At 40.6% G+C, this 27022-nt stretch overlaps 1 protein-coding gene across 1 annotated transcript in view; it reads right to left on the reverse strand.

The window, feature by feature from the left end:
• Positions 1-2093: 2093 nt before the first annotated feature.
• Cngl (Cyclic nucleotide-gated ion channel-like) overlaps positions 2094-27022 on the reverse strand; it is a gene marked incomplete at its 5' end in the record, with an annotated part of 316907 nt that continues 291978 nt past the window's right edge. The window contains 3 exons of the mRNA XM_090368676.1: positions 2094-3804; positions 7278-7424; positions 21091-21210. Coding sequence (XP_090224802.1) covers positions 2467-3804; positions 7278-7424; positions 21091-21210 — 1605 coding nt within the window. The remainder of the gene's footprint in view (positions 3805-7277; positions 7425-21090; positions 21211-27022) is intronic.

The following is a 27022-nucleotide window of genomic DNA, read 5'->3' on the forward strand; positions in this document are numbered from 1 at the left end:
TGGCTGCTTCAGTGGTGATTCAGGTCAAATTGATGTTCAATACTTGCTGGCATACTTTGGATATTTCAAGAAACAGTACGTTATACTAAACGCAGTTTCTTTTGGACTTTCATTTTTTTAAAAATCAAACTACACCTTATTTGAACCTGAACACCCACCAAAACGGCTCTCTACCAGATGATATTGTTATACACACTTTTAAGTGGCCGTTTTTATCTGATTTATTTTATTTAAAACAATGTAAGAAGCATTTCAACCATGTGAAAAACCAGAATAAATATTTTATTGCTTTAAATGCAAACGAACACCGAATACTTCCTAGAAATTTATTTTGCAGATTATGAACAGTTTGCCGATTATAGTCTCTAGTGGAGCTTGAAGATGGCGATGATAAAAATCAGCCTTAACAAATTTACAGTGATTTCTGTGTGGTATTGTGCTGAGAAAGTTATCATTTCCTGGTCCTCAAAGACTAATTCGAGTAGCTGTACAAGAGTCACGATTGGCCGCTATAACAGAAATGAATTCGCATCCAGTTTACAGGTCTAGAAAATGAAGCAGTATAAGTTAACTAAATTAAAAAAAAAAGTTTTGTAACAGGCTCGTTAGGCCAGCAGCTCTTGATATCTCCTTTTTTGAACAGAGAGAGAGAGAGCTCCATCTGGTGGAGGAAGGCTAATCCGGACACTATCCACTCATGAAGAGCCCGGAGAAGTGACATATTGACATATGTTTACAGTTATGAAGGCAATACTTTGTTTAACTATCGCCTGGACCTGGTAGAGACTTATTACATAATCCTGGCCCTGTTAGTTATTTACTTATGTGGGCAAAGTAGATCGTCCAACTGGAGAGGGAGACCTTATGTAGACTATTTTCTTTCGGAGTTAGGTTTACAACTGAATATTTGGTGAAGAATGCTTTCCCCAACCATGATCTAGTGGTTGGTGTGATACTAGTATTTAGAGCCTCATTTGTTTCTGCTGTTTCAGCTGAGCACGTTGCTATTCTGGCTGCTGCTTTTTTTATGCTTGTAGGTGTATTCATTTATCAAGTTGAGTGGATAATGTATAAGTAGTGAGTAGATATTCTCACAAACTGCAATTTTTATGGTCTAATCAGCGAATACGGTTCACATTCAAATATACAGTGATATCCAGAATGCTAGTCACTAGGGTATATTTTTGGTTCTTATAAGTTTATAGATTAATCATTTTATTTTAAGGTTAAAGTCCTAAACTGCACAGTTTAGGAACACACAATGTGTTAGAATTATCCACGTTTATTTTCCAAATCAATTACCTTTAAGTAAGTTTAGGTGACTGAAGCATCAAATTTGGTAAATAATAATCAGGTTTTGCATTTTAATGCTAATTGTTCTCAAACCTTACGGAATTTTTGATTTCGTTGATCCTAAACTACATTTTATAATTTCTAGATGGACACCATTATAACCAGAATTGTTTTACTGTTTACTTCTTGCGGGGACTGCCTAAATTCGATTCACGCTCGCAGACTGAGGAATTGTCCTTATCCAGTAATGAGGTAGTCGGTTTCAGGAAGTGCAGTTAGCCTCTATGTGCTGCAGTTTTCTATTTTACCATGGCTAAGAGCTCAAAAGAAGTAAGTGATAGTTAAAAGGAATGGGAATGTTATTGGATCATTTCATGACGACCGATCTGAGAGCGAAAGGATGGAAAGAAGTACATGAGAGAGAGAGAGAGAGAGAGAGAGAGAGAGAGAGAGAGAGAGAGAGAGAGAGAGAGAGATGCTATAATCACCAGGAGTGCAATGATTCCACACGGCTTATTTATCTCCTCATGGTCTGCAATAATAATAAAATCCCAGATTTCTAACATTAATTAAGATGAAAAAGTTAAAATATCTCCTCCAATCGGAGACTGGACTTTAGAGGTCCTTGTTCTTTCTAACATTATCGCAGAAACCGCTTTTGTAGACAAGCTGGTAGTTAATATTTCGATGTTTCAGTGAAGGACTCTTTCTTTTTCTTTTCTTTTTTTTTTTTTCCTCCATTTTTCACAAAACAGCCTCCTCATGTACGGTTGCTTATGAATTCAGCGTTTTGACTTCGAAATTATTTTAATAAGGCAGCAAAATATGAAAAGTAACGTTGGGTGTTTTCTCTTGACACTACTAAATGATTACACCTCTTAAACATCTGATGACTAGATTTAACTTCGTGAACTGATCACGTGTTTCTAAAAGTATCCAAAGAGTGCCAGTTTTAACCGAATAATTATGAACGTGAGCAGAAATGAAATAGTGAAAAAACGTGACATCTAGCTGTGCTACTGATGCAGCTATTTTTATGAAACTTTCAGAGTACATCCCTCAAGAGAGGGCGCGCCGTAAACTTTATAAACCTTGGTTATACTAGGAAGAGAACACCAGAGCACCTAGGCTCAACAGCGCAGCCGGAAGAGTTAGAAATAAACTACGGAACAGCTATGGCGGAGTGAGAAGCGGCTCGCATTCGGGGATGCATATCACAACACTTTCTTCACTACTTTGAGCAAACGGTATCAGGGGCGACTCCTCTCCGTGCTCGCTGGGATCAGATTTCTCCGAACCCGCTTCGATGTGGACACCTTCCAACGCTGTTTCCAAACGCGCTACGGCTTCAGAGGCAGATGGAAGAGATTCAACATTCGAGTCACGAACAGGTCCGTCGCTACACTCGGCAGCACTTCGTGAGAGGCTGGTTGCTAGACACTCTTGGCTGGCACTCCGACTAGATGGCGAACAAAAGGATTTGCTGGGGTGCGCGTAGTCGTCCTCCGTGATTGTGGGAAGATTCGGAGAAGACGGCCATACGGAGCATTCCACATTCTTTGGTGATGCGCTGGAGTCGAGCACTGTGTTCGTTGAAGGAAACGCCATCCACTGAGCCCCCACAGGTGTGGGATAAGTAGAAGGGTCGTCGGGGGAACTTCCCCACCCAAGATCGGAGTAAGTTTCACTACCTAAAGACGGCTTCTGCAAGTGAACGTCAACTCCTTGTCTCCTAGAGTCGTCCAAACTAAGCCACCTCGATAGGTTGGTAGTTGGCGTATATCCGGGAAGATGAAGGTCGGTTGGTTTCGAATCCGAACTCTTCTCCTTGAGACTGGTTTGTCGACGGCGAAAGTTTCGTCTTCGTTGTCGAGCACGGAATCCGAATCTCCTATTGCCATACATTACCGCTGTAATGTCACTCGTAGTGTCTCCTAGGAGATCTCGAGGCTGAGCAGCATTCAACGGTGTCCTTGGTACACCAAAAGGAGAATGTCGCTGTTCCCTACTGTAGTGACTTTTAGGCACCAGGTGAGGAAGAGAAGGTGGTCGCCCGCAGACATTTGACCTCAGTGTTCTTCTGTGTGACCACGAAGTCAAAAGCTCATCATCAAATAGACTGTGCCTTCTTCCCAAAGATCTTCCTACTTTGAGATCCGAACTCATCTTTTGCAGAGGTCTTCCATGAACCAGTGGGCTTAGTGCCCGTTCCCAAGTCAGTACCTCGCCACTCGAGTGTCTACGTTTGTACCGCAGATTTTTTTCGAATTCCTGCACGAGCATTTGTATTTCCCAGTCGTTACTGTTCACTGTGGGTTCTTTAATCACTTCTTCTGCAGGCGGCTCATCTTCTAGTGTCTCTTCAGGGATCGTCTCGGGAATGTCGTCATTACTGTCGAGTTCGCTGTCGCTTGTAGCTTCAATAGGTGTAGGTGCTGCCTTGGTGGTATCTTCCTTGGCTGGAAACTCCACTAACCACAAGTCACCAGGACCAAAAGATGAAGAATTTGTCTGAAAAGACAAACAATCTACCATTAAAATACAATATTTGATTGACTTAAGATAAAAAAAATATAGTATGTGGACCAGTTGTGGATCGGAGACTAAAATGGATCATTTACTCTAAACACTTTGTAAACTACTACCCCCTTCCCCCCTACAAGAGGGCTTAAATAAGTCGCCACAACCATACTGATGCTATTTATAGTGGGACTCGGTTCATTAGGTTCAAGCTGTTATTTTTATAAGTGTGCATTCAATTCTGTCGAAGTTTTCCTTTGGAAAATTAAGGTATGTTGACTAAAATAAATACAGTATTATAAATGTTGTATCAAGATTATAGCCAGAACGTAATCCAAAAATGAGGTATCAACAATAACACACTTTGTGCAAAAAAAATTGATTTAACAATGACGCCAAATTCCACAACTTTGCGGGTAATTAGTCATGGTTTTCACTTAGTAACAGTATAGAAAGAGCAGGTTTTTCAGAAAGTATGCACGCAATGTTAAATCATTATAAAGCGTAATTATTTTATTTTATTATTTTTTTAATTTTTAATTTTACGCTAATGCTGAATTGGCCTGGCTTGGCATTCTTGCATCGATTTCCTTTCAGTACTACTATACTGGTGTGCAAAACTTAAGGACCAACACTATTTCTAAAGGTTACAACCACAAAATCTTTACTTAAGGTACTCTTTACTGATGGGGATAGATTCAGTCTCAGCAGCGATTCTGGACTTCAGCTAATCTGGCGAGAGGCTGCCACACGGTATCAGCCCGCAAACATCACTGAAAGGGATCGTTATGGCGGTCGAGGTGTTCTCGTCTAGGGAGGCGTTATCTTGGATGGACATACACAACTCCAGATACTGGAAGGCGGTACTGTAACCGATGCAAGCTACTGTACTGAGGTAATCCTTCCCCATGTGCGTCTGTTCCGAGGTGCCATTGGCCCCGAGTTCGTGTTACCGCAAGAACTTATCAACAACATTGTTCTATGGACAGGCGGTGCAAAGCCTGCATCGACATTAGGGGTAGCCATATCTCCTACTGAGGACCACCTCTTTGTTCTACCTTTGGCATCTGTATCATGACAGCCAGTGTTATGTTGCCATTTTTGAATAAAGTCCCTCTGTACCGTTTTGTTTCCTTCATCATTTATGTATGCTTTTCCCATATCCAGGCCACTCCTATGAGAAGCTACAGATGAAAACCTGACTGGTCCTTAAATTTTGTACACCAGTGTAATACTAATATGTATGAAAGAAAAATGTCTAAGTTTAGGACAGTTTGCCTGATTTCAATAATATTCAGAGTAGCTCGACAAAACTCTCTAACAGAGACAAGTATACAATTTCATGAAAATTCGTTTATTGGGAGTCGCGTTATTATTATATGCGAATGGGCAGCCATGTTGAAGCTAATGGGCGCTTAAAAAAGCGTTACTTAAAAACTCAAAGGAATTTTGGGAATTTGAAAAATTTCAACCTTCTTGTCCTTAGCATTTAATAGGCACAGTATCCTATTAAATGCTAAGGGTAGCGATTATTTATTATTATTTATATATGCCTAGTGGCAACTTTTTATAGTAAAATTTTCATATCTGTATACTTCTTTTTAAAGTCGTCTCTATCACTCCCATCCAAATAATTTTTTAATTCAATGAACGGTTAGCTCTTCTGCACTCCTGACATAGGTCACTTGAATTTTGGCCTTAACAGATTTAACGTTACGTTTCAGGATTAATTCTTTAAAGGACATTTACACCTGTTGTTAGTTTCGAAAATTGTTTAATCCAACCAAAAAGAGTCTTTAATGCGCTTTTAGGTGCGTTAGCATATATGCATAAGCGCCTACTGTCCTTATCATGTCTGTCCGTCCGCATGTAGTAAAGGGACTCCCACTGAACAGATTTTCACGAAATTGTATATTTTGTTCATACAGAAAGAAGAGTTCTCCAAATTTAATTAAAATCGGACAAATAGAAATCTATAGATTAAATGTAATTTTAATGCAGTATTGTTAGCTTTAGACAGTCTGCACGGTTTGCGTGTTCTTATGTAAGATTTACGAGTGTGGTATTTATATGTATCTGAACAGATACATATAAATGTGATCTCAAGATGAGACCTAAACTTTAAACAAAGGAATAATCACTTCCTCATCCCTGCTAGCAAAGTTTCTATATACCAATGACACAACTCCATGACCTGTCCTGGCAGAATGTCTGCACTGCTCAGAGAATTTCATGTCTGACTGCACAATTACCACGGCCTTTTTCATTCTCCACTACCCTGAGTGTAGTACTACCCAGTTGATAAGTTACCCTGGGGTTACTGCTACCCATGTGCAGTACCTTGCATTTGTCAATGTTCTATTTGTCACTTCAATTGCTATTTCTCAGCCCACTGACCCAATTTTCCTAGGTCTTGTTGCAGTAGCTCACCCGGATGACTGTCGTTAACCACCCTGCGAAACTTCGTACCATCTGCAAACTTCGACATTAAGCCTGATATACCTTCATCAATATCATTGATAAATATTGAAAACAACAATGGACCCAGCACTGAACCTTGGGGAACTCCACTAATAACATTAGTCCACGAAGAGTAGTGCCCATGGATAACCACTCTTTGTCTTCTTCCACTGAACCATCCCTTTTTCCATAGCAGTAATATTCCCTTAATGCCACTTTGCTCCTGTCGATTCCTCCCGTCGATGACGCGAGGAATTTTTATTGGCTTTTTTCACTCTGTGGCTGAGTTAGTCGGTCTCAGGTGTAGATAGCAAGGTTTTTTTTCCCAAGAAGTAAAACTGGAGTATTTCGTCCAGCAAAGCAGGCAAATCGACCAGAGAACACACGCAATACGCATGGGTAGTTGAAATTACATTTCCAGGTGACCCTAATAAAACAGTTTTAATTTTTTTTTTTAACAATTAACAAACACTCACTAACTCACACCATCTGGCCTGTACAGAGTTCTGCACACGTCAAAGAGTACCAATCGCGGAGTTGGGGGTGCCGCTAGTCAAATTACACTATATCCTTCCTGTATACATTTTACTCCCCATATTCAAATTCAGCACCATGTCTCCGCTATTCCTGCAATACCTGCATTTGATGACAATCAGTACTTCAAATTCATCAAATTTATTTTCAATTTGTCGTTATTGTACATTTACGTGTTCTTACTCTTAGTTACCCTAACATAGCCCATGTATTCATTCGTTTCATGATGACTCACAGCAGGGTCTGAAATCCTAGAATCCTTCCTTTCCAGGCTGCTGCATGTACCAATAGCAACAATGCAAGAATCACTTTCACCTCTGTCTGCGGCTCTAGTTAAAAGTATTAGTGTGTGTATAAAAAGTACTATTATTAAAGATTTTTTAGATAACCACTCACATTAAGTATATTAAAAAAATTTAATCGTGACTTCTAATAATTTTATGCGTTTTAACAAAAAAATACCGTCTCACCAGAGAAAAGTCAAGAGAATGGGAGTGTGGAGCAGATTTCACCTTCTGCCTTCTTCGACTTGAAGGCCAGGAATTACGCTGGGATAGGGGTTGACGAGGGAAGTCTGCTGGTTGACTGAATAAGCGCTTCACTTTTTCAGAATTGTCCTGCAGGAAGAGAAACATATTAATGCATCCGAGTATTAAAACAAGTTAGTGCGGAAAGTTAGCATCCAACAATTATTCTGCGATTTGCAGAAAAATTGTTGGACTGCTATGAGTAGGAAACCATATTTTAGGAAAACGACAAGGCTCTTTTCGGGTGATGTTTTGGTGGTTCCAAACACGTAAAGGTTACTGGAACCTGTAGGTTATAATAAAGGAGTATGAGCGCCGAGAGGATAGAAGATACTTGTTGACGCTGGACTTCAATTTTTGGGAAAACTGAGAGGCTGTCCCAAAGAGCAGAAACGGAAGGGATAATCGAGGAATAGGAAAAGTAAGTTCAGTGAGTTTGGATTAGAACTATGAGCTGATTTTCACTAGCTAGGACTCGTTAGGAAGAAAGGAGGAATTACAAATGCCAATTCCGAAGGTCAGCACCTAAGGAAATTTTTATAGAAAAGGCATGTAGCAGAGACAATGTCAGTATGACAAGAAGTGGAGTGAGTTTGTAAATGACGGATCATTAATCAACCTGACTACTCTCTTCTGGATAGAGTATAGGAGTTTAAGAGAAGTTCTGGGGAACCACCCAAACCTTCTCTTAAACATGGGTAGGGAGGATTTGAGATTTCTAGAGTCACTGGCTGTTAGAAGAAAAGTAACGCCGAGAATGAAAGAAAATCAGTTTTGTTTCGATGCAGAGAACCAATATTTTTGATATGCTTATGCCAAGAGCGGTTAGAAGTCAGGATTATCCCCGGTAAGGAGATGTGACCTTGCATAGAAATCTGTTGTTGAACATGAGCAGCAGAAATGAGACGGCTTGCGTTTAGAAGAACTGAAGTTAACTAACTTTGCTTCCCTCCGCTGGAATTAGAATTTAAGGCAACGATAGTGGATATCAGAAAGTTTGTAACTGTTTGTGGAGAGGGGTGTGCCAAACTTAATGAAGGGAAGGCGAAATGTAGTGTTCTGTTCTGTCATTCTGTTCTGACAAGTGTAAATCCTATCTATAATTTGGATAGAATTTATATTCAATGGGAGAAGATTAAAGAAAAGAACATCGGAGGACTCTATCCTCAATTGAGGTTACACTGATGGTGGTTGTTTGTTTGTTATTTGGTTTTTAGGAGCATTAGTAACTAAGGCGATATTGCTCCGAGGATATGCGGTGGTCATTCCCTGATCTTTCCGCATAGTCCGTATTTGGTGGTGACGGGCTCGAACCCCGGTCTAATCAAGAAGCGTGTACTACGCACTGCTGCTCCTGCCCACGGAGGTACCTACACTGATGGACTCCGTACTATCGATTGTTCATTGGATATATGGTTTGTTAAATGGGTAGAAGGTCAAAATTAAATACATTTTTTAATAAACTTTAAAAAAATAAAAATAAATGATTTTCTGTTTATATTCCGAGACGACCACATAAGGTCAGAGGAATTCACAAGATAGGGAGAATACAAGAATATCATACCGCATTAAGTAGTCACAAGTCACTCAAAGTGACCTGTGACTTCTTTTTTTGTATCCTCGCGCTTGACCACTCGGATACGGAGGCTATTTGTTTATTTGGTTACCTTTTTCTTTTTATAGTTTGTTTAATAATTTAGTTCATTATTGCTTATCACCCTTCAAGTATTTCTTCTTGTTGCAGTCAGCAACAATTTTCGTACGTGGTATAAGAGTGATTTAATTTAGATACCTTGGACCGTTATTTCATCAATGTTTGAGAGATGTAAAGCGTACAGTTCTGTACATGTAAATGGCCGCAGATCACTCAAATCTTAAATATCAGTTTGTTAATCACTCATCAAACAGCATAGAGAAATTACTATACAGCAGCGGTTCCCAACCTGTCGTTTATCGATGTTGGTACTAGTCGAAGTAGTATGCTAGAAAAGTACCTAACATGTTTTCCATTAAAAGGACAATTTCACTGTACTAGAATATAAAATAAAATTGCAATTTTTCGATACCGATATTCAAGTTAATCAAAGTTGAGAATCTCTGATCTTAATAGAAGACAGCATGTGATCTAAGTTTTCTCTACAGTTCTAAGTTTTTTTTTCCCTCTTTGGTACAGGGGTTTTATTCATAACTAGCCCCCAAAGAGGGATTTCCATGTTATAATTTTTTGTGATACCTTGATCGTGGCACTTTTAACTTTTCTACTTTAATTTTACAAAGAAAACTGTCAAATAGACAATTGTTTTCAATAAACTTGCAAAACAGGAAAAAACTTATATCTAGACACAAAATACACTAATGTGTGTGTGTGTGTTTTAATCGCCAAAACAACTAAGGCAATGAGGCGTCTGTAAATTGCGTGTATTATACGGTCGATTTCCCTGGCCTGTTTGCTGGACGAAAAACCAGAGTTTCTGGGGAATAAAAACCATACTATCATTGTCAGCGACCGAATAACTCAGCCCTGTTGTGAAAAGGCTCATAAAAATTCCTCCCGTTATTGACGGGAGGAATTTTTGGGATTCGAACCCAGGCGTTTTCTACCTGGTATGCTACTTGCGAGGGCATAATCTGATGCCTCATAACCTTAATTGCTTTGATGCAAAAAAACAAAACAATAATAAGATTCAGAATTTCGCTGGTATTTGATCTTATACTGAGGTTACTAATGAAAGAGTAGTGCAGTCCATTCTATTCCATTTAAATGCAAATAGAACAGAATGAATATAATTATTTAATTTTCACTAGCATCAAAAATACCAAAACGTTATGTTTTTCTATAACGCTTCTTAGAATGAAACGTGGACAGAGATGAAAACCTACATGAAATGTTTGCTTACCTAAATGAAATCTTCAAAACTACCAAGGAACATGTCCCAATGTTTTGATGGAAATTGTTTTCTGGGACACGATACCCTTCCCAAAGAATGGTGATGGTATGGCTGAAGGAATAAACTCATCTACTGCACATGGTATGGCTGAAGGAATAAACTCATCTACTGCACATGGTATGGCTGAAGGAATAATCATCTACTGCACGTTATTGTCTGACTGTAAAAGTTTTTATTTTTAAAAAAAAAATTTTTAAGGCGTCCAAATATGTGTAAGTCAAAAGAGGGTAAGTCGAAACTATATAGAGAAAACAGCTAAAATGTTTCCCATTTTGAAATAAGCTGAAATGCTACAGGCGTGAAATATATCATCGAAACGGTCTTTATGCTATTCATATGTGACTTGACATTTGCAGTTCATCCGTGAAAAATCCTCTCTAAACTCAATCATGAAAACATTCTTCAATATGGTTGATACCAATAGTTGAAACACGTCATTAATGACACTTATATTAGGAGAAATGCGATTAAATAATTGTTAGAAATGCGATTAAATAATTGTTAGAAATGCTTCTAATAAACCAAGCACGTACGTTAAGTCATATCTGAATGCTTTTCTCTCTTTATGAGTTCTTAACGATTTGCTGCTGTCGTTTATTACTGATTGATCTCAATGATCATGCGGTACGTGACAGAATTATAAAAAGAGTTGGCGGTGAGAGCTAAATTCACGAATACATTTCCTTAAGTAAAGTCACTATTACACATACTGCCGGTGAAACACGAAAAAGTTCATCACACTACAGAGACCTCTCCCTAATCCTCTCTGCTGATTCAAGAGCACAACTGGAAACGCTTGCCAACTCAGCACTTTCTACACTAAGAGAGTGGACCGAAACTCATCACCTTAATATCTCTGCCACCAAAACCCAATCTATCCTACTAAAGGGATATCTAACTCCTACCAGACCACCGCAGATAAAAATCTACAACAGAACGATCAAGTTGGCCACAGAACTCAAGAACCTAGGAGTGATCCTGGACCGAAATTTATCATTTACACCCCACTTAAAATACATCCAGAAGAAAATGAAAAACTATGCTGCCATGCTTGCCAGGATTACCCGCCGCGACTGGGGGCTGAAAAGAAGACCCTTGCAATACTTTACAAAGCAGCCATCATCCCTGCGATTGCATATGCTTCTGGTGTCTGGCTTGTTGTTTGTTGTTGTTTGTTTGTTATTTAGGAGCATTAGCAACTAAGGCCATATTGCTCCGGAATATGCGGTGGTCATTCCCTGACCTTTCCGCATTCTCCGTATTTGGGGGTGACGGGCTCGAACCCCGGTCTAATCAAGAAGCGTGTGCTACGCACTGCTGCTCCTTCCCACCTGGCTACGGAGGCGCCTAGGTGTCTGGCACCATAAGGCCTCTACGGCGGTAAATCGTCGGCTACTCAACATCATTCACCGACCGATTTTATTAACCCTCACCAGAGCGTGCCGCACTGTATCTACTCATGCGCTGCAAGTACTCACTGGGACCCTCCCTCTTGATCTTGAAGTGATTCGCCTAGGCATGTTACAGCAGCTTAGACGCGGAAATCCAACTACCTTCCAAGATCACACCACAGACCCAACTGCAAATCGGACAGTGGAGAAGAAAAGACTCCAGATCTATTTGCGATCGATATGGCAGCAGCGCTGGACGACCTCCACAAAAGGGGAAGTCACGCGGAGGTTCCTCCCCGATCTACAACAAATATACCCACAGTATCCGGTATGGCTTTGCCCTGGATTGTACAGCACGTATCTCCTAACAGGACATGGAGCGATCCGCCACAAATTACACCTTCTCGGACTCGAAAACAACCCAATGTGTGCATGTGGCTCTGTGGAGACCTGGGGACACCAGATGTATGACTGCGAATTTTATGAAGATCTTCGTGTTGAATTAATCATCCAAGTGCGCCTTAATCCCAAAAACCGGGAACACTACTTACTGGAAGATGAAGCCTCATATATAGCGTTCACCAAGTTTGCCCAGAACCTGTATGCTAGACGCTTGACCATTCCTCTGCCTGCAAACTTCGAATAGATGTGTCAAACAAAGCTTCTCAGAGACCCCCAACCAGATGTCAGGTTTGACTGTTTGATCCTTCATGCAAGACAAAACTGGAACTCTTATGAGAAGTGAGAAAACTCCACTTCCCAGAACATTGACTACCGGACGGGACAACAGTCCCATGAATGACTCCCAACTGTGACATTTTGCACAACCTGTTCAGCCAAACCAACATTGGATCGCCTCTGCTGGGCCTCAAGTTTTTCTGGATGGTGCGGACCTGACCCTGCGGTCTGGTTTGCTCCCACCCATGCACACAGGCCACATTGGCAACCTGAGCCAGCTCTCTTGTCTGGCTCACTGTCTCACCTCTTCCTGGCAGGTTGGGGAGGGGACAGTATACTGTCCCCTCCCCACCCTGCCACCCTATTTCTTCCCTCTGGTGGGGCATGGGCATGCCCCACTGTAAACTGGAGTTGCCTTCCCTTTCGGCTCCATATTTCTGTCTATTTGCCCCCCAGTCTTCAGCCTTCACCCCACTCTATCTGATAGCAACGTGAACACGCCCCACACAATCTAAAATCACCAATCTAAATTAATTTTGCTCAACATTTTGGACTTCTAGCGCTCCCCGCGACGCGTACGCGATTTTTTTTTTTTTTTTTTTTTTTTTTTTAAGGTCTTAGCCACTGAAATCTTAGGAAATTAGGTGGCAGGACCTGCCAGAATGAACTATATACTAGTGAGTACCTGGTCTGCCTCCACGGGGCTAAAGTGGGACAACGTCGGGCCTCAGTAGGGGTCTGGCGGCTAAATGACCAGATGAACAACGGTACAAGGCATCAAATATATACAAAGTCCATACACTTTTAAATCTCTGGCTTTTCCAGTCAACTGGTTCACCCACAATGTAAACTACGCGGAGATGGGGGAAACCCCTGGTGCCGCTTGACCCTAAACACACTTTACACTTTACTACAGAGACCACCACAGATAAAAGTTGATAATACAACTATCAAACTGGTAAACCAGCTAAAATAATATCTTGCCGTCATCTTGGACCCTCATCTATCATTTCAATGCCACTTGAAGCACATATGAACAGAGATTAAGAATTACTCTGCACTGGTTGCCAGAATCACAAGACGGGATTTGAGACTCAATAAGCGCACCCTGTCACTCTATTATAAGATTACATTCCTACCTGCAGTAACTTACGCTTCTCCTGTTTGGTTCCGTAAAGCTGCAACTGCAGTAAACCGAAGAACATTGAACACAAACCAACGGTCGATACTACTCACCATCACCCGTGCCTGCCGTACAACCGGTACACACGCCCTCCAGGTCCTTGCTGGGGCCCTCCCTCCGGACCTTGAGATAATTCACTGCGGCATGGCATATTACATTGCCAAGGGATTGCCCTGCACCTTTTTGAATTTCACCACAGATCCAACAGCGAATCAGAAGGCAGAGAAAACTAGACTCCAAAGGCATCTACAGCAGGCATGGCAAGATCGATGGACTTCATCAACAAAAGGCGAAATCACAAAAATGTTCTTGCCCAGTATTCACAGGATGTATCCAAAGCCCCCAACTTGGTTCCATCCTGGACTATTCACAACTTACCTATTGACCGGCCATGGATCATTCAACGCAAAATTAACCAACTTTGGGATCATCGAGGACCCATACTGCACATGCGGGGAGGCAGAGACCTGGCACCACATTATGTTTGACTGTACCCATTATGAGGACCTTCGCTGCCGGTTAATGACAACAATCACTTACTTCCCGCGGAATCTGGAATCACATCTCCTCGACTCACCAGAAGAGTACAAGGCTTTTACTAAATATGCACAGGAACTTTCTGCCCGACGCAGGACATTAATTGTCATCCACAGAGATCATTAGCATGGACCTTACTGACGCCTGCCATGGAATTGACTATATGACTGAACTGATCGGAAATGGACAAACTACTTAGACAAACTGACCTGACATAAATGACCAACGAAATAAATACTTCTAATGAGAGGCAACTGAAAAACGACAACACCCGACTCCTGTTTTGTGTAGTTTAGAGTAATTCTTGCTCCTGTTTTGTGTAGTCATTTTTTCACTTTCTTATTCCAAAGGTGTTTTTTCTTCTGCCTGGAAATTTGCTCATATCCAGCCAGTTCCTAAAAAGGGTGACAAATCCCTTCCATTCAAGTGGATGGAAGGGATTTGTCACCCTTTTTATCGGTGACATTATCGTCCTACTGCGATTACGTCTACTCTTTCCAAAGTAATAGAGAAATCAATTAACCGCCAACTCTTAAACTATCTGGAAATCTTTCATCTGATCAACGATCGCCAGTATGGATTCCCTCAGTGTCGTTTTACTGGTGATATTCTGGCTTATGTTACCCATCTATGGACAAATTTAATGGAAACGTTTAGTGAAACTCAAGCCTCATTGCTCTTGACATTTCAAAGGCTTTTGGTCGTGTTTGGCATAAAGGTCTTCTAAATAAGCTTCCATCCTATAGTTTGCTAGCTGTTCTTTGTAACGGAGTATCCAGTTTTCTCTCTGACCGCTCATTTGCGGGTGATGTTAGACGGCTCTCTGTCTTCTAACTCCTCCACTAATGCTGGTGACCTCCAAGGTTCAGTTTTCTCCCACTCTTTCCCTCTCGTATATTAATGACCTTCTACTATTGACCGGAAATACTATCCATAGTTTTGCTGACGATAGTACATTTCATTCCACTTTGAGAAACTTTGCCCTGCAAAAACAGATGCAACTTCTAGAGTATCCACTGTCATATCTTTAAATGCTTATCTCCAGATAATTCTCCAGTGGGGCAAAGATAATTTAATTTCAATCCTTCTAAAACTCAGTCCTGTCTTATATCTTGCAAAAAGGATTCTTCTGCTCCTATGCTTACCTTCGATGACGCTCCGATTTCTAGGCAAGATCTTGGGGACATTACCCTGACTTCTAATCTCTCTTGGCACAAGCACATTACAAATATTGCTTCCTCTGCATCTAATAAACTGGGTTTTCTCTTTCGCTCTCGCATTACTTTCCTTCCAAACACTTGTTGACTCTGTAGAAAATCGCAAATCCGCCTTACCATGGAATGTGGATCTGGAAAAGTTGAGCAGATGGGCTGAGAGGTGGCAAATGAAGTTTAACATTGACAAATGTAAAGTACTACATATGGGAAACAGTAACCCCAGAGCAACGTATCAACTCTGTGGTACTACACTGACAGTGGTAGAGAATCAAAAGGACCTGGGGGTAATTGTGTAGGCAGATATGAAGTTCTCTGAGCAGTGCAGACGGGCTACAAGAGTAGCTCATGGTGTCTTGTCAATGATATACAGGAATTTTTCTAGCAGGGATAAGGAGGTGATTATTCCCTTGTATAAGGCAATGGTCAGGCCACACCTTGAGTACTGTATACAGGTCTGGAGGCCTCATTTCGAGAAGGATGTAGAGCTGCTGGAACGAGTACAGAGAAGGGCAACAAGATTAGTGAATGGAACAAAGGGTTGCTCTGACGAAGAAAGGCTTAAGTTTTGCAAATTACAGTTTCTGGAGACTAGGCACCGGCAAGGTGATCTGATAGAGGTGTATAAATCCTTGAATGGTTTGAGCATGCTCAATGATGATGGGATTCTTCCTCTTGCTCAGAATAATCACCTGAGAGGGCATAAATTCAAATTGAGGAAAGACATGTAGGATAGATGTGCGGAAATTTGCCTTTATCCAGCGGGTAGTTGGTTGGTGGAACAGACTTCCATCCCTTGTTGTGGAAGTTGATAGCCTAAATAAATTTAAGGCTCAGCTGGACAGGTATTTCGAACGAACGGAGAAGAAGTTTTTTTTTTTTTGCTGATGCTGCATAAGCTTGCTTTCTTGCATCATATGCCTCTACTAATGCTAATGTTGTTCCCACATCTGGGGCGGTGCCTCCAAAACCGCTCTTAGACTTCTAGATTCCATTCAGAAGAGGGAAGTTAGGTTAATTAAAGTGTCGTCTCTAACAGAGTCGCTCCACTCTGTCTCATAGACTTTCTGTTTCTGTTGCATGCCTATTCTATAGATACTTGCATGGCACTGTTCTTCTGAATTGGCTTCTATAATCCCTGGTCTCTCAGCAGTGCGTAGCACACGCTTCTTGATTAGACCGAGGTTCGAGCCTGTCACCACCAAATACGGAGGATGCGGGAAGGTCATGGAATGGCCTCCGCATATCCCGGAGCAATATGGCCTTAGTTGCTAATGCTCCTAAAAACCAAAAAAACAACAAAACAACATCCCTGGTCTCTCTTTCAAAGCAGTCCGAACACGTGCTGCCACCAGTCAACATCATTTTGCTTTCCAAGTTCAAACTCACAGAACCAATTTTTCATTTTTCCTTATTTATTCGTTCAACTGCTGTTTTATGGAACATCCTTCATAAGTATTTCCTGAAAATTACAATCTACAGAAGTTCACGTTTAATGTCAACAAGTATTTTCTTTCAACTTTCCAACCTTCAACCCATGCACGATATTAAGTATTACAGGTTCTAAAAAAAAAGTACCTGTACATAACAACGATCCTTGAGAATGAAAAAAAATTTAGTATGGAAAACAATTATTTAACATGCTATACTGTAAGATAGTAAACTAATTATCAGGAATAATGGGAGATGTGGTTTATTTCTTTGGAAATTTTTACTTTTTATTTAATTTTATTTTACTTGTTTATTATTAATTATATTTTGCAGTTTAGTATTAGTAATGGCCGCATGATGCAAGAAAGCCTACGGCATAAGCCATAGGCTTACTGTACCAGCCAAAAAAAAAAAATAATAATAATAATAATTAATAAAAAAAAAAAAAAATTCTCAGGACCCACTGAGAATTGGCATATACAACTACCAATTACAATAATATACCTATGTAAATCTAAGCAGACGCCATTATAGAATTTTTATTGCGAACCCCCTGGAACACTTTCGCGAACCCCTGCTTGGGAACCGTTGCATTCTAAACTAACCAGAAATTGACAAGCCATTTGGACGAACTGGCAAAATAATGGCGCTTCCAATGAGAGACACAGGGAACTGAAACCACTGGACTTAAAATTGCATCTTGAGAATAACAACACCTACCGGATGGATCAATATCCTCAGGACCCACTGAGAATTGGCATATACTACTACCAATTACTGACTTGAGACAATGAGAGTGAAATCAAACTGTTACGACCTACCTTTGTTGACCAGGAGCGATCTTACAAGACCGGATGTGTCGTACTTCGATCGGGAGCCAACACAGCCACTGGAGATACACCATGGTTGTCAGTGAGAAATGGAAACTTAGACCATCAACTCCTAACTGTGACTTAGTCCTATTAGACGCAATTAAACTGGACCTGACCTTTCCAGAAAATGGCCATTGATAAGGCAAGGAAGACCCAAGAAACACCCGGAGGAGGCAAAATAACACTAATTGCCAGCCTCCTGAATGTACTTCTTGTCTCGGATAATGGATCCATTACCTGAAAGTGACTGTTGACATTGGCAACCTGAACGGGGCGCTCTAACCCAGTTCACTTTTAATCCCCATCCCTTGGGCAGGGGGAGGGGACGGTTTTCCGTCCCGTCCCCTCTTTTCTTCTGGTCGGGCTTGTCCCCACTGACCAGGTTAGGGTTGTCTGCCCTATCATCCCCCATGTTTCTACCTGTCCCCCCTCCTTCAGACTCTACCCCTACTCTTAACTTGTCACATTTTTTTTACTTTATTTATTTTTATTATTTATTATATTTTTTTTAGGCCCTTGCCACTGAAATCTTCGGAAATTAGGTTGCAGAGCCTGCCAGAGTACTTAAGCGATCCCACTACTACCTGACCTGCCTCCTCGGGGGTAAGTGGGGGGCCCACTAGGGGCCCAACGGCTAAATGGTCAGAAGAACAACATAACACGACACTACCCAATGCTAACATACACCTTACACTTTTTAAACCTCTGGCTTTCACAGAGTTCTGTGATACACAAACAAAGTACACAACGCGGAGATGGGGGCCGTTAGACGTCGAACACTTTACATAATTTCTTTCGCCACACTTTTTAAAATGTACGAAATGAAGATGGATTCCCTAAAGGAGGGGCTGGAATTCATTTTTGCTGCTGTTTCCCACGTCACTTCCTTCCTCTGTTTGTTTTGCTGCCTCGAACAGCGAAATGCCTCTCGGGGCAATTTAAAACTTCTTACAAGATCCGTGTATAAAGCAATTATCCTCGGCCGAATTAATTTATTTCCGAAGCTTATGCAGGAAGGGAGCCTCTATGGAACTAAATCCGTGATACGAATGTGTTATGAGCGAATCATTGCTAATTGTATTTAATTCGCGTTTCGAGTGATGGATTCTGGCTGCTTCGTTAAGGCCCCAAAATGAGTATTAATACCGGTATGCATTAGTAATGTATAATGTCATTACCATAAAGTAATAATAAGCACGAGGAAGCAACCAAACACCAAGGTTTTATTGTACGCAATTAGTCCCGACGCCGCTTTTAAATAGCATTTGCAACGACTGCTGCTGTAAGAGCCAGTTATGTGGGATCTTAAACTAGCAAGGCACGTACCTGGATGTTAGAGAAATTCCCTACATTGTATATTTAAACAAACTTTACAAACGAAGATAGCTTATTTAAGTTTCTTCCTACAATCTGACTTCTGGCGCCTATAATATTTCAGTTTTATAAGTGTTTTTAAGCTCTGTGGAATTCATATTTACTGGCATTATCAAGTACGAGTAGCATGCACTATTACAAGAAGAGGAGCTATGATTCTTAAAATATCACAGTTCTAGCTACAAATTAAGAAAACACATAAATAGACAGACAGTTATGGAAGTATCGCACAGATCCTAAGGATAAAAGTTCTAGCTAAACAAGTTAGAATATCCGAACCGAGTGCTGTGGTTGTCCCTAGATCAGAACCAAGACAAAAATTTCTTGAAAATTTTCAAGAAATTCCGGATGGGTCTCACAGTTCGGATGGAGGCAAAGAAAGAATCAGCGAAACTGTAACAGAGGCATTTCACCTCCGAGAGAAAAAAAATGAGTACTCCAAAAAATGATGGCTACCTGCTTCTGAGGACTAGAACTTCTGGTGATGTTTGTGGCTCGCAAAATCACCACTTAAAGGAGGTACTGTTAGAGGATACAGGTCTCGACCAGTTTAAACAAACACGTACTCTATAAGCATAATCTGGCCCTTACTGATTTCTGCTTCCGATATCTGAAGATACATATACATAGCCCTTATCAGGACTACCAGTGTTAGCATGAGTGTCTTTAGCCCGGACCTCAAATAGATTTTTTCCCAATATTCAAATTATTCACATTCAAATTATGTCTTACTTTTTTGTATCCTTGTTTTGGTTTCCTGTATCTTTATTATATATTTTTATTATGGCTATGGGTTTAAAAAAAATGGATGTGGCCAGGCCTCTCTGGATTTCTGAGAGTGTTTGGTCATTGTTTCTCAAATGATGTTGATTTCAATATGATGTGATCGAATGGTCCGCTGATCAGACTTCAAATTTTAATTTGGCTGGGCTCTTCAACCTTAAGTGAAAGTGAATAACAGCATTGATTTACGGAGAAGTGAATAAAAAAAAAAAAAAAAAAAAAAAAAAAAAAAAAAAATGTACTGTTCTGACACCCCCCCCCATCCCATTAGTAGTTAAATACACCTTTCCAGCGCCCTCTTATTATGGCAGTACAGTAATTTCTTAGTTAAAATAAATTAGGAAAAACATTTATTGTGACGAGGAGCCATGAATAAAATAAACGATATAAAAACATTTTATTTTTTTGGAAATTATGTCATATTTTCGGGGCTTCAATCTGCTCTCTTTCTCTCTGTTATTCTTTTATGATATGCTAAAAGATTAACATGAAATATTCAAATTCAAACTTGTATCATTGTCTGGAAACCAATCCCTACTTTTCACTGTTTTTCTGAGTCCACTAATGTTATCGCGCAGCATTAGTTGTATGATAATAATCGATATTTATTGAGTGAAATAATTCTTCAGACTTAATGGTTTATGAATCACAAGAATAAACAATGTAATTGTCGAACAAAAAGGTGTTTGTAAGAAAATTTGGACTAGTTATAGTTGACTAGTTCATTGACAAAGTTCTAAACTGGTTCGGAACTTCGCCAATGTACGACACCATTCCAAGATAATGCGTAGCATTTTCAAAAGAACAACGATAGATTGCGTGGTGTGTGGGATTCACTACTATTCTAAAACAGGAACCCGTGCACTAAAATCGTTGTGAATTTAAAAAATAATGAAATCACATGTCCTAATAAAAATAATAAAACGAATGTAAGAACAAATCATTTGAAGAAAAAAAATTCAAAAAATATCATAATAAAAAAAAAGTAAAATAAATTATTACTTTGTAACTGATTTCGTCTAAAGCATCTTATTACATTGAAATTTAATTCACTGAAGGCGACACACTGTAACCTCATCACTTCTTAGTAGTTGCCATCTTAGAAAAAATGAAAAGTGTCTGAATAATTTTTAATTAACTATTAAAACTAAGAAAATAAACTTAAAATTAATATTCATTATTCACAAATACATTAAAAAAGGAGACTTTTTTTTTAAATAATAGATAGATTTTAAATAATAGAAATAATAAGTAAATAAAAATCATCGCATAATCAAAGTGTTCGCAGTATTATGTTTTGCTTTCGTATTATGGCAACGATGAAAAAATAAAGATCACAACTTACCTCAAAGACAGGTTTATCAATTTCCTCGGAACCGGAACTGGAAAGGCAGAGATCGTCTAATGCGCTGATGTCGTCGAAGGTACTCGACGATATCCTGGACCGACGCGAGCCTCTCCGACTCTGAAAGGGTGTGGATTAGAGAGCATTAGAACACAGATGACAAAGAATGAAATTGGAAATCTTTACTTCTCCATTTCGTTATGACACTTGCACTCAAATAACTTCTTAACTTCAAAACAGCTGATATAAGCTTGCATATGCTCAAGGAAATAATTTTGGAAAGACGAATCAGGGTCCAGTTGTTCGTTGAGTTACGGGAGCAGCTTTAGAAATTGGAGGACTCTTTCAAGAAAACGAAGCAAATCAATTAGATATTGTTTAGGTGATCTTTTTGTCCCACTACTGAAGTAGTGGACAAAACGATCACAAAACAGTCTAAGCATGTTTCTTTTCATCTCTGTTAAACTCCTTTTGATATTGGGGAAAGGAGTGCTAATATCAGTAGTTTTATACTTTCTGGAAAGTTGTGCTGCGTACGCAAACTCAAAAAGAAAAAACTTTCTTTCAATTCACAACAACTTTTACATTATGAACTAAAACAAAATAATAATAAGAAATAAGCAAATTGTAAGTCTTCACCAAGAAAAAAAAAAAAAAAAAAAAAAACCTCTCCCGCGTTATTTACTGGGTAATATTAATCATCAGCCACAAATGACTAGTGGCAGATACGCATATCTTAATACCAACTTGTTCATAATTGCGTCATTATTAACCACGTTTTCTCCATTACCATAACCATGGTAATGTGGAAAACAACATCTCAGTTATTGTTTCTCATACTTTTTCATTCTACGATGAATCAAGTTCGATTACCTGGACCAGGGGAAGCGCAACACTTCGAAATTCTCCAAGACCAGATAACCCGATTGATCTGTCGACCACTCGATTCGACTTGACCACGCCAAATCCTTTGATAGGTAATTTTAATCATTTATTCTTCAGAACACGTTTAAGGTATAGTTACGAAACGCAAGTCATCTGGAAGACAAGTATTATGAAAAATTAATGAGATTCAATGCGAGCACCACGATTGTTATACTGATAATCAACCTCTGTGGTCAATTGTTATATAGACCTCTCTGATTCGTGCTGCGAGCTATTCTAGTGTTGTAGGCAACGGAAGGATGTAATTATTATTATTATTATTTCTCCCTGATTAGGGGATTCCACTCCGTGACGGGTACGGGTGGTTGTAATGTCTGGTCTTACTGTTGGTCGAGGAAATCTCTGACTATCCTACAGGTGTTCAGGATTGCGACTTTCTGGAGTTCCTTGTAGGTGTTCTCTGGGAGACCTATTGCTGCTAGGCTGCTATGTAGAGTCTTTGGTAACATACCGGTGGTTGACACGATGATCGGGATGGTCGATACTTCTTGCATATGCCACATCTCCTTGACCTCATGTCTCAGGTTCGTGTACTTCCTAATTTTTTCCTCATGGGTTTTCTGCACATTGCTAGTGTTGGGCATCGCTATATTAATCAGGTAGGTAGCCTTTTCCATATTGTCCACAAAGGTTATGTCCGGTCTTTTGTGCGGATGGTCTTATCCGTTATTATGGCGCGGTCCCAGTACAGCTTGTGGGTTCGGGTATCTAGTACTGCCTGGGGTTCGTACTTGTAGTATGGCACACTTTCTTTGGTCAACTGGTATTTCCTCGCTAGCTTCTGATGTATTCTCCTGGCTACCTGGTCGTGCCTATGGCGCATTATAGCCTTAGTCGCTAATGCGCCAATAAAACCCCCAAGTCGTGCCTATGAGTGTACTCAGTCTGGGTGATCACCTTGCATCCCGCCGTGATGTGTTGGATCGTTTCTGAGGCCAGGTGGCATCGTCCACATGTGTCATCTGACATTCCGGGCTCCTTTGCGATGTATTTTCTATAGGTTCTGGCGTTGATTACCTGGTCTTTGATGGCGAGCATAAATCCTTCAGTCTCGGGGAAGAGCGTCCCGCTTGTGAGCCATGCATTGGAAGCAGTGTTATTGATGTCATCTTGATGGAGGTCATTGTAGTGTCTGCCATGGAGTGTCTTCTTTGCCCACCTTTCTAACTTCGTTTCTTGTACCGTCTGGGCGGGAGAGGGTTCCTCGCTTAGGTTTAGTGTGGTATACCACTTATCTATCTTCTTTATGGCCTGATGCTGTGTTGTTATCGAAGTAATCCTTCAGGTTAACTATCGCTGTTTTCTGTTGCTCTATCAGGTCTATCAGGCCCTTTCCCCCCTTCCTCCGAGATATTGTTAGTATCTCCACTGCTGACTTCGGGTGGTGTTGGAGACTCTTGGGCACCATTGTCCTTGTGTTTCGCATGTTATCTTCTAGCTAGGTGTTAGTCCAATCTATGACTCCGAAGGTGTATGTTAGTACTGGAGCTGCATAGGTGTTTATGGCTTTAACTGTGTTCCCTCCATTAAGTTTTGATTTCAGCAGGCTTCTGAGTCTCTGATGATATTCTTCGGTCAGGCACTTCTTCATTTCCTTAGCATTAGCATTAGCTTTAGTAGAGGCATTTGATGCAAGAAAGCAAGCTTATGCAGCATCAGCCAAAAAAAAAAAAAACCACTTCCACTTCACCCCTCTGTTCGTTCAAAATACCTGTCCAGCTGAGCCTTAAACTTATTTAGGCTATCAACTTCCACGACAAGGGATGGAAGTCTGTTCCACCAACCAACCACCCGCTGGCTAAAGGCAAATTTCCGCACGTCTATCCTACATCTGTCTTTCCTCAATTTGAATTTATGCCCAGTCAGGTGATTATTCTGAGCGAGAGGAAGAATCCCATCAGCATTGAGCATGCTCAAACCATTCAAGGCTTTATACACCTCTATCAGATCACCTCGTTGGTGCCTAGTCTCCAGACACTGTAATTTGCAAAACTTAAGCCTTTCTTCGTAAGAGCACCCCTTTGTTCCATTGACTAATCTTGTTGCCCTTCTCTGTACTCGTTCCAGCAGCTCTACATCCTTCTTGAAATGAGGCCTCCAGACCTGTATACAGTACTCTAGGTGTGGCCTGACCATTGCCTTATACAAGGGAATATCACCTCCTTATCCCTGCTAGAAAAATTCCTATATATCATTGACAATACACCATGAGCTACTCTTGCAGCCCGTCTGCACTGCTCAGAGAACTTCATATCTGCCTGCACAACCACCCCCAGGTCCCTTTCATTCTCTACCACTGTCAGTGTAGTACCACAGAGTTGATACGTTGCCCTGGGGTTGCTGTTTCCCATGTGTAGTATCCTGTTGCCCAGATCCTGTTGCAGTAGCATGGTGTCAGTAGTGTCCTTGACAACCCTGCCAACCTTCATATTGTCTGCAAACTTGGACATTACGCTTGATATACCATCATCAATATCATTTATGAATACAGAAAACAATAATGGACCCAACACTGAGCCCTGAGGGACTCCACTAATAACATTAGTCCACGACGAGCAGTGTCCATTGATTACCACTCTCTGTCTTCTCCCCCTCAGCCACCCCTTTATCCACAGCAGCAATTTGCCTCCAATGTCACAGTGCTCCAATTTGTGCAGCAGTCTTCCATGTGCAACAGTATCAAAAGCCTTTCTAAGATCCAAGTATATAATATCAAAGTTATTCCCTGCATCCAGTTCCTTTGTGACTGTATCATAGTATCCAATCAAATTGGTCAGGCAAGACTTCCCCTTAACAAAACCATGCTGTGTCCGAGCTATAACTGAAGTCTTGTCTAAATGATCCCGCAGTGCTTCTTTAACTAGTGCCTCCATTAATTTTTCTGGAACAGAAGTTAAACTCACAGGTCTATAATTACTTGTGTCAGCCTTTGATCCTCCTTTGTGAATTGGGGTCACATTTGCACATCTCCAGTCTGTGGGTACCTCCGCTGAGTCCAAGGAAGCTCTCATAATTATGGCTAAGGGTTTGCTTACTTCCTCTGCTGCCTCCTTTAATATAACTGGATAGATCCCATCCACCCCGGGTGCCTTGTGTTTATCTTCGACAATTTCTCCTCCACTTTACTCTCAGTTATTACAAGATTCTCTGGCTTACTGCTAGAGTTGAATACACCTCTGGCTTTCCCCTCGTTAAATAACTCCTCATGGGTGAATGTCGATGCAAAATATTCATTTAGTTTGTTAGCTACCTGAGCAGGATCATCAACAGTTGACTCCTCGATATCAAGTGGATCAATCTGATTCATCCCCTTACTTCTAGAATTTACGTAAGTAAAGAACTCTTTGCATCCCTTGCCAAAGATTTCTCGTAATCTGCCTTCGCCTGCCTAACCTCCTTTGTCACTTGGTTACAGATCAACTTGTATATATCATAGGCTTCTGTGTCATGTGTTAATTTGTATGTATCCCATGCATGTTTCTTCTCTGCCATATGCCTCATCAGTTCATCTGACATCCATTTAGGCCTAAACCTTGAAAAATATTTCTTAGTTGGTATGTAAAGCCTAGTAGCTTCCAAGATAAGTTCTTTGAATGCTTCCTATTTTGCATTTGCTGTTGGTAACATCATCAGTTGGTTCCACTGTATAGAATTTAAATACTGTCTCAGTCCATCGTAGTCGCCTTTACGAAAGCAATAACCCTTCCCTTTACCCCTAATTGTAGTTTCCTCTTTGAGTAAATCCCACTTCAGCACACTGTGATCACTGCCACCTAGTTGTTCATTTACTTGCAGATTCTTAATGCATGAAGAATCACTGCTGATAATCAAATCAAGAGTATTCCTTCCTCTAGTTGGCTCCCGAACATGCTGATGTAGAAAACAATCATCCAATAAATCCACAAAAGCCTTGCTAGTGTGTGAGTGACCAGCCCCCAAATTCCAGTCAATATCTGGGAAATTAAAATCTTCCATTATAAGACTCTGATTTACTGGCCCACTCTATTTCCCTGTACAGTTTCTTATTATACTCATCAGAGTCATTAGGCCTATAGCACACTCCTACTCTCAATTTTGATCTTACAATGCTTAAGTCACACCAAACTGACTCGACACTGCACTGTCCAGCGATGTCCACTGGCTTCACTTCCTTGGATTTTATGTATTTCTTAACTAATAGCATAACCCCTCCTCCCTTCCTAGCCAGTCTATCTTTTCTGTAGACGTTGTACTCCCCAAATTCCAGTTCTGCATTCCTTATATCTGTGTGACACCACGTCTCTGATATCCCAACAATATCTGCCTTTGATGTTTCGCGCAATACCTCAAATTCATCAAATTTATCCTTGTGTTCTAACTACTCAGCCTGCATCATCCCTAGGTATTTGTAGGTCTCTTCTTCTGTCATAGCTTCGATCTCTTTACCAGTCAGCAGCTGATAGTTTCGGCCAACTAAATTTCCCTAGTGCAGTGTGTGGGTCTTGCATTTATCTAGACCAAATTCCGTCCTGATGTCCTTACTGAATTCTTCGGTGATCCGGAGTAGTTGCTGAAGTTGCTTCTCGGTTGCCGTGTAGAGCTTGATGTCATCCATGTACATCAGGTGTGGTGAGGGTGTACAGGTTCTTTCTTCCTTCTTTGAGGTTATATCCATACTTTCTGCCGCTGAGCATGGTGGACAGCGGGTTGAGTGCTACACAGAACCATAGTGGGCTCAAAGCATCTCCCTGAAAGATTCCTCTTCTAATGGGGATTGGCCTGATTGTGATATTCTCGACCTTAATGGTGGTACTCCATTTCGCCATCGTTGCTCCTAGGAAGTTTGTCATTATCGGATTGACCTTGTAGATCTTCAGGGTCTCTATTAGCCAGCAATGAGGTACGGAGTCGAAGGCCTTGCAGTAATCAATGTCGGCCGTCTATAGGTTGCGGTTCTTCTTGTAGACTCGCTGCATAACTGGGGCATCTATTGTTAATTGCTCTTTGC

This window comes from Mastigoproctus giganteus, chromosome 1, assembly GCF_048544385.1.
Source record: "Mastigoproctus giganteus isolate SK-2022 chromosome 1, ASM4854438v1, whole genome shotgun sequence".
NCBI classification, from domain to species: Eukaryota; Metazoa; Arthropoda; class Arachnida; order Uropygi; family Thelyphonidae; genus Mastigoproctus; species Mastigoproctus giganteus.